The 14,539-nt window shown below is 44.2% G+C and overlaps 1 protein-coding gene across 1 annotated transcript in view; it reads left to right on the forward strand.

Moving 5' to 3' along the window:
* The window catches only part of LOC117650783 (regulating synaptic membrane exocytosis protein 1), a 100,918-nt gene extending 87,104 nt beyond the window's left edge, over window positions 1–13,814 (forward strand). The window contains exons 15-23 of the mRNA XM_034394385.1: window positions 4,627–4,802; window positions 4,869–5,038; window positions 5,109–5,288; window positions 6,096–6,335; window positions 6,403–6,573; window positions 8,411–8,537; window positions 8,787–8,842; window positions 9,690–9,794; window positions 10,330–13,814. Coding sequence (XP_034250276.1) covers window positions 4,627–4,802; window positions 4,869–5,038; window positions 5,109–5,288; window positions 6,096–6,335; window positions 6,403–6,573; window positions 8,411–8,537; window positions 8,787–8,842; window positions 9,690–9,794; window positions 10,330–10,640 — 1,536 coding nt within the window. The 3' untranslated portion in view covers window positions 10,641–13,814. The remainder of the gene's footprint in view (window positions 1–4,626; window positions 4,803–4,868; window positions 5,039–5,108; window positions 5,289–6,095; window positions 6,336–6,402; window positions 6,574–8,410; window positions 8,538–8,786; window positions 8,843–9,689; window positions 9,795–10,329) is intronic.
* Window positions 13,815–14,539: the final 725 nt, after the last annotated feature.

Here is a 14,539-nt window from a genome sequence, read left to right on the forward strand (position 1 = left end):
CAGAGCTCTCTCCCTCTTTCCTTCTGGTTAGGGGTGGAAACTGTATCAACGAGTGACGCGCGACGCGCTCCAAAACAGCCTATAGGACCGTTTCATTCAAAAAGGATTTTATCTCATTCATAGATATATTCGAATATACTTAAGTGTTAGAGCCTCAGTTCAACGGCTTTGGTTTACCCCTAACTTTTCCTGCAGTTAAGCAACACACCCCCTTTTTTCTTGATTTCGTTTCTCAAGTGAAGAGAGTGATTACTTTAGGAGAGATCGGATCAGCTTAACTCGTTTGTCATAAATTAATCCCACTTTTGCATTTCATGATAACTGATCTAGGACAGGCCTGATTTGCCCTTCGGATCGGCCTGAGGTAGCATCGTTTGAAGCCGTAGGTCGGTTTTTATGGTAAAGATAGACTAAAATGTGCCAACGTTCTCCCAATGCATGATCGGGATTCTTTTGATTAGAATATGAACTCTTTCGTACCCCCACTGCATTGTTCTGCAAACTTTTTAAAACTAAAGGATTGATTTTAGAAATACTCGTCAAGAAATAGATCATTGTGTCCTAATGGCGAAGTCTTTCCAATGATAAATAGGTGTTTAGAGCAGTTACTTTATTGTTTGCGACACAAACGAGTGGTGTTTCTTGGTAGCTACTAATCTTTCTGTGATATATGTAACAATACTGAATGGGGTGTTGCTGTAGTTTAGAACCGTAGCTGAGTTATGCGTCTGTGGAAATTACGCTTTTGATGTTAATTGAAGGCCAGCTTAATGAGGGCTGTTTAGAAGTGTGATCTTTTCTTGAAGCTTAAGACTTTCTGATAGACTCTCTTTCTATTTTGATATAAATTCAGAAAGTAATTCAATTTACTTGTGGATGTGAATAAGCATCTACAAAATTACCTAAGTCTGCAAGTTCAACAAAAAAAACCTGATGTAGACGCTTTTCCTCCTACTTCGATCTGAATGTCCCGCACGTTGTTTCTCTGTCAATTCCTCGCCTTGCACAGATCTCTTTCAAATGACGTTTCCATTTCTTTTTTCTCCTCTAATATGCTCTTATTCCTTTTGACTCACCTCGCGCATACACTAACAGTTCACTCCGTGCCAGTAACGTAAAGTCTGCTGCAATTTAGTTAAAAGAGAAATTTATGAAAGTGGTCTTCGTTTTAAATCCCTAAGTACGCGTGTATCACATGCACGTGAGGACGTTCTGAAATTTTGTTTACGTTATTTGTACTGTTATATGTTGAATTTCTAGATTTATTTTTTATTTTGTTTGGAACAACTTATGGTACCTAAATTGTTGTATGGACCAATAGAGTAGTCTGTCCTTCACAATCAATGAGTTATTAGCAATTTAGTCAAATTATTGCGTTTTTAAGTGTTTTCAAGCAGCCCAAGACATTCATCATTTGACTTCTTAAATTGGTGCGTGTATGTATTCATAGCTAGTGATTATAAAAAATGTTAAATTAACTGTAGAACTAACTAGAATAGGAGCTCGCTCTCATAGCTAGAAAAGGACGACAGGTTTCCCATTCACACATAGGTCAGCTCGATACGCTACCGAGTGGTCAGACTACACGACCAACATGCTTATAGTGGAAAGAATACCGCGAAGCCTCTTTGTTCGATTAAGAGCAATGTTCATATTTGAGCCCTTTTAAATAGTGTACCCTCGATGTGTCTAAGTAACCGCTTATCTGTTTGTTGTTATGTAATCCATCTATTTCTAATGTAAGATTGGTGTACGTGTCACTTCGATCTTCACCGCTCGTGCCGCTTTCAAAAACGAATACGGACACCCCGTATCATGTCATTAGAACTGTGGAAATAAATCGGCTCGATCCATGGCTGTCCCTGACTTGTTATTGCTGAACCTGGAATTAGCATAATGCACGTAAGGTTGAAATGGTTGTGTCCTAATTAGAAAATACAATGCTTAACCAGCGCTTTGCTGTAGGTTCACATTTGCTTTTAAGCATTTCTGTTCTTTCTTTCTTTTTTTATCGGTTACTTACTGGCTCTAAATAAACAGCGCCCTTTTCGTTCAAGGTTCGTTCTGGCTTGGGCCGTTGACAGCAGTAAGTGGCACATTTCCTTTTCATGGAAGGTCCTACTTAATCATTTATGAGATGGTGTTGGAAGTTATATCCCGGCTGTGCTTAAAATACTTGTCATTCGTTGGTACTTGATTGGTAAACCCCAACTCTAAAGAACACAAAACACTCATAGCATTCTGAAAACCTTACACACTATTAAGCCTTCCGAAGTAAGGTAGCTACAGTATTTTGAGTACTCGTGAGCTTGTAAAGAAAATAGTTCCTAATTTACGAACTTTAAAAAAGTAAATCAGTTTGTACTCTACAGGGTGAGTTTTCTCAATGTGTCAATAATTTGTAGGTAGTTTGGGCACCCCAAGGGGATCATTTTCTACCAATGAACTAGTGGGCGCAAACGTCTAGGTACGGAGATAATTGCTGTTTTGTAATTGGCCTTCGCGCCTGCGAGATAGGCACCCGCTGCCACTGATGGGCGCAGGACCTCACGTGGGGGTGTCGCGGGTCTAGGAGGGGTGCTTCGAGTCTCGAAGGGGTGCGGCGGACCTTGCAAATGTCTTTTGGGAGGGGTTGCCGCGGGTCTCAAGGGGCTGCCATGGTGGCCCCCGTTACAGTGGATCTCACGCCTGTCTTTGCGAGGGTGGCGGGATTCCACGGATACTTCCGCGAGCTAAGTGGCACTCCCGCGAGTACTGCTAGTCCCGCGACACCCCCTCGACAGGTCCTGCCACCCTCAGTGGCACCGGGTGCCTACCTCGTAGGCGCAAAATCCAAATTCAAAACACCAATTATCTCCGTATCTAGACGTTTGCGCCCACTAGTTCATTGGTGAAAAATGGTCCCCTAGAGATGCCTAAACTGCCTGCAAATTATTGACACAGTGAGAAAACTCACCCTGTATGTATGCCCAAAATACTTTGTAAGGTTTAAAGCGTGAGTGGTGTCATTTTGATTTTAATGTGACTTTTAGTGAAAATTTGGTTAAAATCGGGTTGTTTTGGCGTCATTTCTATTTTCATACTTAAAGATATCGTTCATTATGTAAAATGAATATCGATCGAGATATCGATCGTATTTTAGGGAAATTTCGTTGAAGTAAGGATATAACCTTTGACATCATCGACTGTAGCTTAATGAGCAACCATAGTTTCCATAGAAGAGGCTCTGGAATACGCGGTTATTTATTGTATTCGTAGCAGAGAAAAATATTGTGGCGTTGCTTTATTAAATGTGACGCCTCCCTTCTTAGCACTGTCCACGAGACGACTCTTTGCACGCGAGACGCTCCCGTTGAAACAACTTCGGAAGCTTTTTGTGAAGGTTCTTGCACCGCTTTCGATGTCCAATAAGCAACATCGATTACTTCCAATTGTGATCATACTGAACACACTCTTCGTCTGCATTTTTCTGTTGAAAAACTTGGAAATAATTGTTAGTTTTAGGGAAAAGAAACAGGACAGCAGATACAGTTATTTTTTCCCCCATTCTGAAACAATTTTTCATTATTGTTGTACTCTGAACCTTTTTCTTTTCTTCAAGATACTGCCTGACAGAAAACATCACTATCTTCTCCTCATTTCAACCACTGTCAGTAGGTAGTTGATGGTCGCTCGTAGGTTCTCTCTATCTGTCCACCCTGCGAAGCCTGGAAGACAATGAAAGATCTGCGCACCGAGGCCGCTTCTTCAGACAAGACCATAACACACGCCACTCCTGATTCTCCTATATCCCTATTTCTGCCTTCTTCTAGAGACAAGTACTGAACTTATGTGTGTTATCATGTGTCCAGGAGTGCAGTTGAATAAGTAAAGCAGTTCAAAATATAAAAGAAAGTTATTTACTGCGTTTGTGTTTTTGTTTCTCATGTCTTAGATACTTTTATTTGGTGTTAGAGCACATTAAGTGATGTGCTTGTCTTTCTTGACCTTCCTTTCTTTCTTTACTTCTTCCTCTTATCTTGACTGTGTGGTGTTTGATTATATGTGTGTGTGTTTGTCTCCGGTAGATATTAGAATATATAATTGCTGTGGTTTTCACGTCATTTCTTCATACGACTGTCTCCATTTCGCTGACTCTTCTGTATTTTCTGCTTGTAGGATGTATGCATGCTTAGAATCCTATTTTGCCTGAATTTAGTAACTTTAGGTGTATAATAATTTCAGCAGTTTTCTAGTGAATAACTGCTTCCTTTTTAGTGGCACCATTTGCCTTGATACCAGGAAATGTGCCAGGCTGTGTACAATTGTTAACACGTGTCATTTTCCCAAATGCTGTTTTGCTCGTATGGGGAGAGTACAAACATTTTCAATTAGGTGCAACCACGTCAACGTGCGGGCTTTACATTTGTCACTTATCCACAAACATCACGATTAACGTGATGGTTTAAAACCGATACCCTCAAAACACAATATTTTGAAAAAACACAAAACGATCAAAATTTGTATTGTCGGAATCCATGATCCAGACTATCACAAGCAGCACAATTCGGCACAGGCAAAGGTTTTTTTAAAAAGGAAGCTTAACAACTACACCAGTGGCCACAAAGTCCAGTGCTTTCTCTACAGGAACAGATGCTCCGCGAGAAGCAGGTGTCGGGGCGGGTGCAACTACAAGTGTGGCTGCACGATGACGACCTGGTGGTGTCCGTGCTCGCGGCAGACGACCTGGCCTGCCGCTCGGACGACTCGGGGCACGGCTCCATCCCAGAGGCCTACGCCAAGCTTCGCCTCCTGCCCGTCATGTAAGCCATCTTCCTCACGGCGCCTCACCCCTCTGCAGCAGTATACTGACACTCGACTGCTTTCAGGGGCGATGAGAAACCGCTCAAGACTGACATCTCGGAGCCGACTCACAACCCCGTCTGGAACGCCACCCTGGAGTTCAGCAACGTGCCACCAGACACGCTCATGGACCGCAGCATGGAGATCACACTGTGGGACGCGTGCCCTGGCCCCGAGAGGGAGACTTTCTTCCTCGGTGAGTAGCATTCACAATGGCATGAAACGTGCCTCCCCAGGCCGTCATGTTGCTGTGGTTGCTGTTCCAGGCGAGTGTTCGGTGGACCTCCAGAAAGCCTTTCTGGACGACCGGCCGGTGTGGTACCGCTTGGAGGACCCCAAATGCATACGCGCTGGAGGCAAATCACCACATGCATCACCGCGGGGCTCGCTCGCCTCGGACATGACGCAGAGGTTGATGCGCAACGCTGGGCAGCGCTCGTTCTCAGGTTTGGATCCCGGCGTGTTCCTTGGAAGGCAATAGTGCGCCTAAATTTAAGGAATTTAGGTGCACCATTGCACACTGTTAGAAGAGGGTTCGACTTTCGACTTGGCTCGAAATACGGCCTTAAGTAGGATCGAACCCATCTCGGTTCGAAAATCAGACGGGGTGGCCGATACATGCAGGGTTCGATATTTTGACAAGATGAGGGTTCGATTTTCGGCTCTGGTAGTGTTCGATTTTCGGCTTTGTAGGGATTGAGCTTCGCTGAGACAAGTGAATTATCAAACTTGACCAAATTGACATTTGCTTACAGATTTAGATTTGTCTCGAGAAGACAAACAAAAAATGTCAAGACATGTTATGGGTTAAAATAGAAAATAGAAGAGTTATTGGATTTTTAGAGTGCAAAAATAGTAAAAAAGACATTAGAAGTTGAATAACTCTTTCATTTTTCATTTTAACCCATGATACGTGTTGACATTTTTGGTTTGTCTACTTGAGACGAATCTAAATCTGTAAGGTGATGTGTGTTCGGTCAAGTTTGCTAATTGACTCCAGGCGCTGCCGTACGAAAGACCGCAGAGCCGAAAGCCGCGGCGAAGCGGTCGAAAACCGAACCCCGCGTCCGAAAATTGAACCCACGTGGGTTCGATTCTACTTAAGCCCGATTTTCGAGCCGGGCGAGAATTGGGACCGCCTTTCCACGGTTCGAAAATCGAACCCCCTTCTAACAGTGTGCAATGGTGAAGAAAAGATAGGCTTGTCAACACGCTGTAATGATAGTATATGGAATTCTTCCTGGCCTTTACAGAAGAACGTGATTCGGAGAGCGAGTCGGGAATGCTCGGCTCACCTGAGTTCTCTCTCCTGCATCCCGACTACGCCTACTCCTGCATGGGCTCAGGGGCGTCGTCACGCAGGGGGTCCTCTCAGTCAGAGCAGCTTGAAGTGGAAACCTACCAATTAGATAAGGACTTCTCGCGCTCACAGCCGGGCAGTCGGCGGTCGTCATTTCAATCCGGCCAGAACGCGGAGAGCAAGAGCAGCCTAGGTAAGGCGGGCGCAAGGTGCCCCCCTCCCCCCAGGTTGGCCAGTGTGTCAACATTAAATGTTTCCAGATAACGACCTGCCACCTGTCAACTTCAACAAGGAGCGGCGGCGGTCCTCAGCAACGCGTGGAATGAACCGAGACCCTGAAGAGATCCTGCGCCAGCTCAAGGCCGTCAAGGGCGGCGACCTGGGCCGCACCATGAGCTTCTCCGGAGAAGCGAAACGCGGCGGCCCCAGGCGTAAGTAACCTTACATGCTTGGTTTTTTTTCTTTTTTTTTGCACCTGAGGCATTGCTTGACTGATACGTGCTTCACAACACTCTGCACTGCTTTGGAAGAAGAGAGGGAAGTCTCGACAGGTCTTTTCTCTTTTACGTTTGCATGGCTAATAATTTGAAATCAATCATGAGAATTAAAAAAGAGAAATTGATAACTCTGCAAGTCTCAGACCACCTCGGACGTACTACCGGCACTTATACGTGCACACCGTCAAAACACCAGCAAAACGAAAAACGTTTTGTCACTCCACAATTTTACTGTCGAAATCAAAGATCTGGCTGCAGCAAACAGACGCCATTCTGTCCGCTCGTACTGAATAATCGGAGAAGAATGCTAGGATCTTCGCCGCATGCTGCTTGTTTTCAGATCAATCTCAAAACGCTCTAAGTTACTCTGCCAGTACTACTGTGCATGTACTTCTCTGAACCTAAGTAGTTAACTCTCTATCATGCCCTATTGTATTTTTTTAACCCGTGCAGAAACCCTGCCCACATTATCTGTTCTGTAATGAACTTTTTCTTCTTTTTTATTTCTATTCAGCGGACAAATCATAAAACCAAACATGGTAAGACAACAGAATGGTTATTCTATAAATTACCATTACAAAAAATGGGCCTGTCTTACATATACGTTTTTCTCAACAAAATAACTTAACTTTATGTAGCGTTCACAGTCTGTGTTTTAAGTACATTTCCTTCATTTTCGTGATGACAAATACTCGTAAGAAGGCTCATTTTAAACGGTGTGTTGCATTGCTTCTGCCACATCATAAGTGTCTTTTTGCCGTCAACATTTCGTGCTTTTGTGGTGTCGTTCTTTTTCAGCTTTTTATATAGATATTATTTTGCATTCCGTTTTAAGTCGGTATGCTTCATTTTTGGTTCGGTTTCTTGACGCAAAACTCGTTTTGACGGGAAAGCATTAAACGACATTTCCAGTAAATCATGGAATTTGTACCAGTGACACTGCGGTATTAAGATTTGTCCGGCACTGTCACCTCTGCCCCTTTCCCCTTTCACAGCCTTGAAAAATACTGGGTTGATCTTTTTACTTGCTTGGATGCCTTTTAACGCATAGCTGTATTTACTCGGTGCATGGCTAAATCCTCTAATACAACGACGCGTAAATAAGTGAGTTATTTGTTTAACTTGGTACGTGAAATGCTTTATTTTAAAAACTAACATATTTTTTCAGGTTTTGGATGATGGATATTTTTTTTTTTAAATATGGAGCTTTTAAACGAAGTGCTTTGGACGACCGTTCGATTATTCCGTTCTAGAACAAATGCGTGTGCGCTTTTCTTTTAAAAAATGTGCTTGTTTTCTGTGTGTTGTGTTTCTGCCAAGAAGATGGTCATGCTAGAAGGGCATATTTTGCATATTTTTAAAACCATCGAAGTGATGTTTTCCTTTTTTGATACACGCTTAAATATAAATTTAAGGCAGTCCGTTGCTTCCGGCTCCTTACGGCACTGTTCATAAAACATGTCCATAATTTTCTTCCGCCCGATTATTTTCTACTTCTGAAACTGAGTGACAAACCACATGTGATCTTGATGAATCAAAAGACATCAAAAGATGTCTTTCTATTAAAAAAAGATTTTCGGCATTTTCTGTCTTGTTTCCGCTGTGCAATTTTAAAATTCTCTGCTGTAGATTCGAAATCTACCAAACGAGAGTGGCTTTCTGTATTTCTTAACTTTTTTTCTCCCTTGGCAAGTTGTCTGTCTGCATTTAGCGCTGCCTCTTTAGCATTTGGATGCTTGCGCGTATGATCACATCGGCGCCTTTTTTGCAGGAGGACACAAGGGGAGGAAGAACTCTGTGATGGAGATGGGGAACCTGCCGAACGAGGTGCTGGCTAGGCGCTTGTCGGAGCGTCTTGCTGCGTTGGGGCCCGACGCGGACGACGACGAGCACTGGGAGTAAGTATTGGAAGAGCCAAGGTGAGATAATTATGCTCCGAATTAGTTTGATCCTTTCGGACCCGTTTTTGGGCACCAACACCAAACCCGAGCGCACCGAACGAGAGCAAACTGACTTGGAGTCGAGAGTCTTCCACCTGTCGCAGGGTGGTAGTCACTAAGACGTCATCTGGGAAACGGCGATTCGAAAGATACAGGATTCGTTTAGGGGCGGTCTGCAGACGGTTACAGCAAACTTTCATTTTTCAGAGAAAAGCCACTGGGGCCTGGACAGGTGAAGCCGCGGGCCTCCCACACTCTCGGAGGTGAGGGTCGCAAGCCTCTTTAGATAGAGTAGAGAACTTTGGCATTGCATGTGTACGTCTATTCTCCAGCCCCAGCCCGTAGTCTGGCATTCCAGCCCATCGTCACATGTGCCCTAAAGGAGTCTTTGTCGATCGTTCCTACTAGACTATTGTCCCTGCCGTTTTATCGTATCATACCTACTACAGTCGTTTTAGAAAGTTGTAAACGCCCCACCTGTATTCTACAAGAGACACTTTCTTCCTCAAACTCACATTAGTAGCGTAGCAATCAAACCAATCGTTTCGTTCCTCGTCTAGACTAGCTTTTTATTAGATTAGTAAATAATTCGGAATGGATAAATTCTGTTCAGCATCATCGCAATGTAGAGGCTGAAACGCAGCAAGACTCGTCTGTCTTTTTCGGTGACATTTTTTTCTTCATGTATTTGCAAGTGTCACTACTCTTTGCGTGACAGAAGTACTCACCGAAATTGTGCACGCATCGTTTTTGTTTTGGCGTTTTTTTAATGACACGTTTTGACTTTTACAAGAAAGCGAGAGGCTTTCAATGGTATCCCTGATTTCTCAAGAAATCGATTGCCGATTAATGTAGAGTGAGAGCAGGGTGTCCATAATCGACCCCCTTTCCCTTTCCCCCAAAGAAAGAAAGTTCTTACTGTACCGTTATGATTGCACCCTTGTGAATTTCTCTTGCAGTGCGGACCACGCTGTCATCAGGTGTCCATCTTTTGCGTTGCGTCAGTTTTATACTTGCTTTGACTTGAAAAAAATTACCGCACACCAGCATCTTGCAGAACACTGTCGCGAAGTTCCCTCGACCCAACTTGACTGCTGCTCTTTGTTACAGGCGTGCGGGGCCAAGTAGAAATGGGCCTACTCATGACCAAAGGGCAGCTGGAAGTCGATATCAAGAGCGCGACTTTCACGGGGTACCCAGCAGACAATCCCCCAGGTGAGTGCTCCAACTGCCTTGCCACCGCGATGGGTGCCAACACCCAAGTCACACTGAGAATGAAGAAGTCATGATCAATACCCAATTTTGGGCGAGGTTTACTTTCTCACCCAAATTTGGGCGAGGAATGTTTCCTCGCCCAATTTGGGCGAGGAAAGCTTCCTCGCCCAATTTTGGGTGAGGAAGGGTGTATCAGCTCCCTATATAGCTCCATAGTATTATGACCCAAATTTGGGTGAGGAAACTTTCCTCACCCAAATTTGGGCGAGGAAAATTTCCTCACCCAAATTTGGGTAATAAAGAATTCCTCACCCAAAATTTTAGTCATGATCATGACTCTTTCATTCTCAGTGCACCCATTTTCTGTCGGCAATACTGATTAGCGTTGTTGCCAAGCTTTGATGGTCATAACGATTTCAGTTATGGTGGTGACCGGTGGTGACGCTCTTCCACCAGTCGCAGTAATAGCTCTCCAAACTCTGTGCAATTTGTTTATTCATGACCTTGTTGTGAGAAGTCTCATCTCCGTTGGCAGACACGTACGTGAAAACCTACCTCCGGGATGGTGAGCGTAACCTGCAGAAGCGCAAGACTCGGGTGGTGCGGCGTTCTTGCAACCCACAGTACCAGCAGACGCTGCGCTACTCCGCGTGCGACGTGCTGGGCCGCACACTCATCGTCATGCTCTGGGAGAAGCAGGGCAGTTTCGAGCACAACCAGGGCCTGGGTGGCGCCGAGGTCGCTCTGGACCGCTTGACGCTCACCCACCCGACGCACGGCGCCTACCCGCTGTTCCCCATCGGCAGCCTGGGCTCCGGCATCGCAGACGGCAATGACTCTCCCTGACGGCAGCTTCCCCAGGGCGACCCCTCGCAGGGGGAGGCCCTGGGTGACGCGGATGCGGCGTGCGGCGGGCTCACAGTGCCCAGCTCCCCCGAAACGTCCCCGACAAGCAGCCGCCGGGGCTCCATTCTACTTGGAGAACAGCCCTGGGACGCCGAGAAGGTGATCGCACTGTAAGGGAAAGAACCTGTTGCATATTGAAGAGTACAAAAACAATGTCTTATTTGGTTTTTATTTGACAATCTGTTTCGGTTTTCTACTGGTTGTAGTTTCTTTAGGGTTTACCAGGTTTCTCTCCCTTGCCCTGCGATGGGTTGTTATGCCAATGCCGGCAGAAGAAGGCTTCCCCTCTCTTAATCCAGAACCTAACCCCCCCTTGTCCATGGGTCCATTCCTCTCTCATCCTTCAGGGATGTCAAATAATTTGAAGCAGGGTGGTTATGAACGTGTTGTGTAATTAATCGGTAACTTCGAAAAATCAAAATTTTTGAATCAAATCGCTTTTAATGGTATTAGGTGAAAATGTCTGATAGGATTGTTAAGTCTTATGAACACCTAATTGTTGCACCTATGTTTCGGCACATATATTTCCGTGTGTTCTTGTGTTTGAAACGATTGGTTGCCTTCGTCATTATCCCCCACTCTCTTTTATACATTGCAACTTTAGCTACGTATGAAGTGTGGTCCCAATGGCAATCACTCTACGAGTTTCGGGAAAGCCTATAACTCAGCCATCAGGACCTACTTTTCTCAAGGTGTCTCATGCACACCTCTTTCAACAAAATCAAAAGCACTTCCAAATTACTTTAGTCGTAATGCATCCCCAGAGGTCTGAACAAAAGCTGTCCTTCTCAGTACAAGTTTCCCCCTTAATCTCCGTATCATGCCTAAGATTTCACTAAGTCACCCACCGATTTTCTCGTGTCTATTGTAAACTTGGCCTCGTTCGTGCATCTAGTGCGAAACTCTTCCCCTTTCCCTCGTACTTGATAAAATATGTAAATGGCAGTTGATGTGTTACATTTTATCTCATAGTGATAAATGATTAGAATTAGTACACGATGGCGCTGTTTCCTCTGGACATTGCGTACATGAGGAAATGAACGTGTGTTGTGTGGCTTTGAGGTGGCCAGTTGGTACGCAAAGTTGCCCTTGCGCCTGCTTTGTGTAACATTATCCATAGCAGAGTTTTTAAAAAATGGATTTTAGTGTCTACTATACTCGGAAGTGTTAAATCATGGGACTGTAAGCGATTCAATCTCATGTAGTATTTTGAACTTTGTAAGAAAGTGTCATTGGGAGGAAACCCGGATGTTTTAAAATTCTTTGGAAACTCCCTTAAGTTTTCTGTTTAGTTAACTCTGGAGTTGTTAGCGACAGTAGAGCCGTCAAATGGGTATAGTTTCTTATAGATACGAACCTAGAAAAAACTTGAAAACAAAATCCGAAACAATTATTGTTTTCGTTAACACGACCACGCGGTTCGTGGCAGTACATCAGGGCGTGTTTTCTATAATCATTTCAAATGTAGAGTAACTCTTAATTCTTGCAGTCTTCTAGCTAACAGATCCCAAAAACTCTTCGTAGTATGCTTGTACCCTTTCTGTGATAACGCCCATTCTGTGTTGCTGCTGTGTAAGTTCAATTTCTATTTTGGATGTTTTTCATCGTTGACTTTATTAGCTAGTGATGAACAATCATATCTTTGTTAGATGAGTCTCCATGTATGAATGACAATCCTTTATTCTAGTTACGTTTCACTAGTTAAGTGACAAGGTGCGAGCTCCCAAGTAGCGATCATCGCGTTGCATTGAAATACGCCTCAAAGGTGATGCATAGCCACAACATTTAATGTGCATAACACGCTTATTATGTAGGCTGTGCACGTGAAATATGTGCTCAAAAGGCATTACCTTTGACGTGCATTTCCATGCAGAGCCCTGCTGGGGCTAGTATTGTGAACAGAGGTGGTGTTGTGTATGGTGTATTAAGCTGCTTCCAAGCCGATCAGTGAGGAAATGATCACCTTGTTGACTTCTTTTCTTTATAATTTAAATAATATTTTTAAACAAAGTATTTATTTTTTAAAGGGTTCGGTCTCGGTTTAAATTGTTACTATTGTGATCGTACAAAAGAAGTGCCATGACTTTATTCTGTATTTTGACAAAATTATTCCTCTTAACGTCAAAATATAAGACAGTATATGTATATGCATCCTGTGCGTCGTCTCCCATCGCCGTTAAAGAAGCGAGTGTTTGGACGCACACTGATATTTGACGGATTCAAATATTTGGCCAGAAATGTTGGCTCGACCGGTGAAAAAACGTTTTTCCCGATGTTCTATGGTTCTATCGAAATACAATTTCTTAATTAGGGTCTAAAAGGTCCTGTCCTGATATCTCTGTGCGTCCTGCATTTGAGCAAAACGTATTTAACGGTAGCCTGACCGCACGGTCTTGTTGGGAAAGCAGTACACGCTTAGTAACTTACCTAGGGTAGGAGTTAAGTTGAATCGCACTGCACATCTCCGGCCATCTCGCAGACGAATGGAGGCGAGTACTCTGCCGGCATACATAGATCCAGCAGTTATGGTCGGAGATGTTTCGTAATCAAAACTAGTTCTTAACCCTTTTCCATGTATGAGCTGGAGCTGGCTTAGAAGTTCTAAAAAGTGTTTTCGGTTCCGAGGCTTGTTCTCGCCGCAAAGTAAAAACTCTATGAAGAATCGCTTTGCAATACGAAGAAAACGAAGGCGTTGCAATATACGAAGAAACGCTTCGTTTTATGACGGTTTTACAATGCCTCCATTTTCTTCGTAGTTACAAAGCAAATGCTTCGTAGACGTATCTTGGGTGCTGATCTCCAAAACTATCTCATGGGTATCGCGTTGCAATCAAATAACAGTGCTTCTATGGCTTTTCCGTGCCAGTGGAAAATAAATTACTATTCTTTTCCAAAGAAATAATCTTGACTTGAATCGACTAATTATTTGCTTTTGGGGGGCGAACTGCCGATGAAGTTGCATTAAATGCTGCTATCGTGTGACCTCCCTCCTTTTTTGGCCCGCCCTTCTATTCAAAAAATAGGGGGAGGGCCTATGCATTTGCCTTTGTGTCTGTGTGTTGTTGTTGTTGTTGTTGTTGTTGTTGTTGTTGTTGTTGGCGTCTGTGTACAAGGAAGGAGTTGAGCTAGAGTAACCAGATTTGGAGGGTACTTCAGGAGTACCGTCCAAACAAATAATCCGGTGGTGCAAATCCCGTCCGGGTCGCACAAGGGCTGCTGCAGGTGCATCATGGTTTACATGAGCGGGAGGGGGATTTCCGCCATTTTTGGTGCTAGCAGGGCACATAGGGGTACTTTTGGAATCGGGGCGACGAGACAAGATGAATGGACCTGGTCCCGACCCCATCGGCCGCTTTTACAAGTTGGCCAGATCAGGATCTTCAAAAAAGGGGGTCGACCGACTAAAAAAATTTATTGCAGATTTCGATTGGTCTCAGCAAGACCTTTTCAACGAGGGGTCGGAAAGGGGGTCCAGGAGCCCGACTTCGGCTATTAGTCACATCAGGATCTTGAAAACAGGGGGTCGACCGACTGAAAATTTTTACTTAAGTTTTGGATAGGTCTTGGCAAGACCTCTTCAACGAGGGGTCGGAAGGGGGGCTCAGGAGCCCGCCTTCATGAGTTATGGGAAAAAGTGCGACGGACTCGTTTTGCGCTCCTGCTGTGCCTCTATTGCAAGGAGTTCCAGTAGCATGGCATATATGGGTATTTTCGGAATGAGGGCGAAGAGACAAATGAAATGGGCATATTGTAAGGACAGTTGGAGTAAAAAGTGTAAGGTTTATTGCATATTGTGAATAGAAGGGCGGGCCTAAGTCACGATGGTACATCGATAACTT

This window comes from Thrips palmi, unplaced genomic scaffold (genome assembly GCF_012932325.1).
Source record: "Thrips palmi isolate BJ-2018 unplaced genomic scaffold, TpBJ-2018v1 HiC_scaffold_5, whole genome shotgun sequence".
In the NCBI taxonomy this organism is placed as follows: domain Eukaryota; kingdom Metazoa; phylum Arthropoda; class Insecta; order Thysanoptera; family Thripidae; genus Thrips; species Thrips palmi.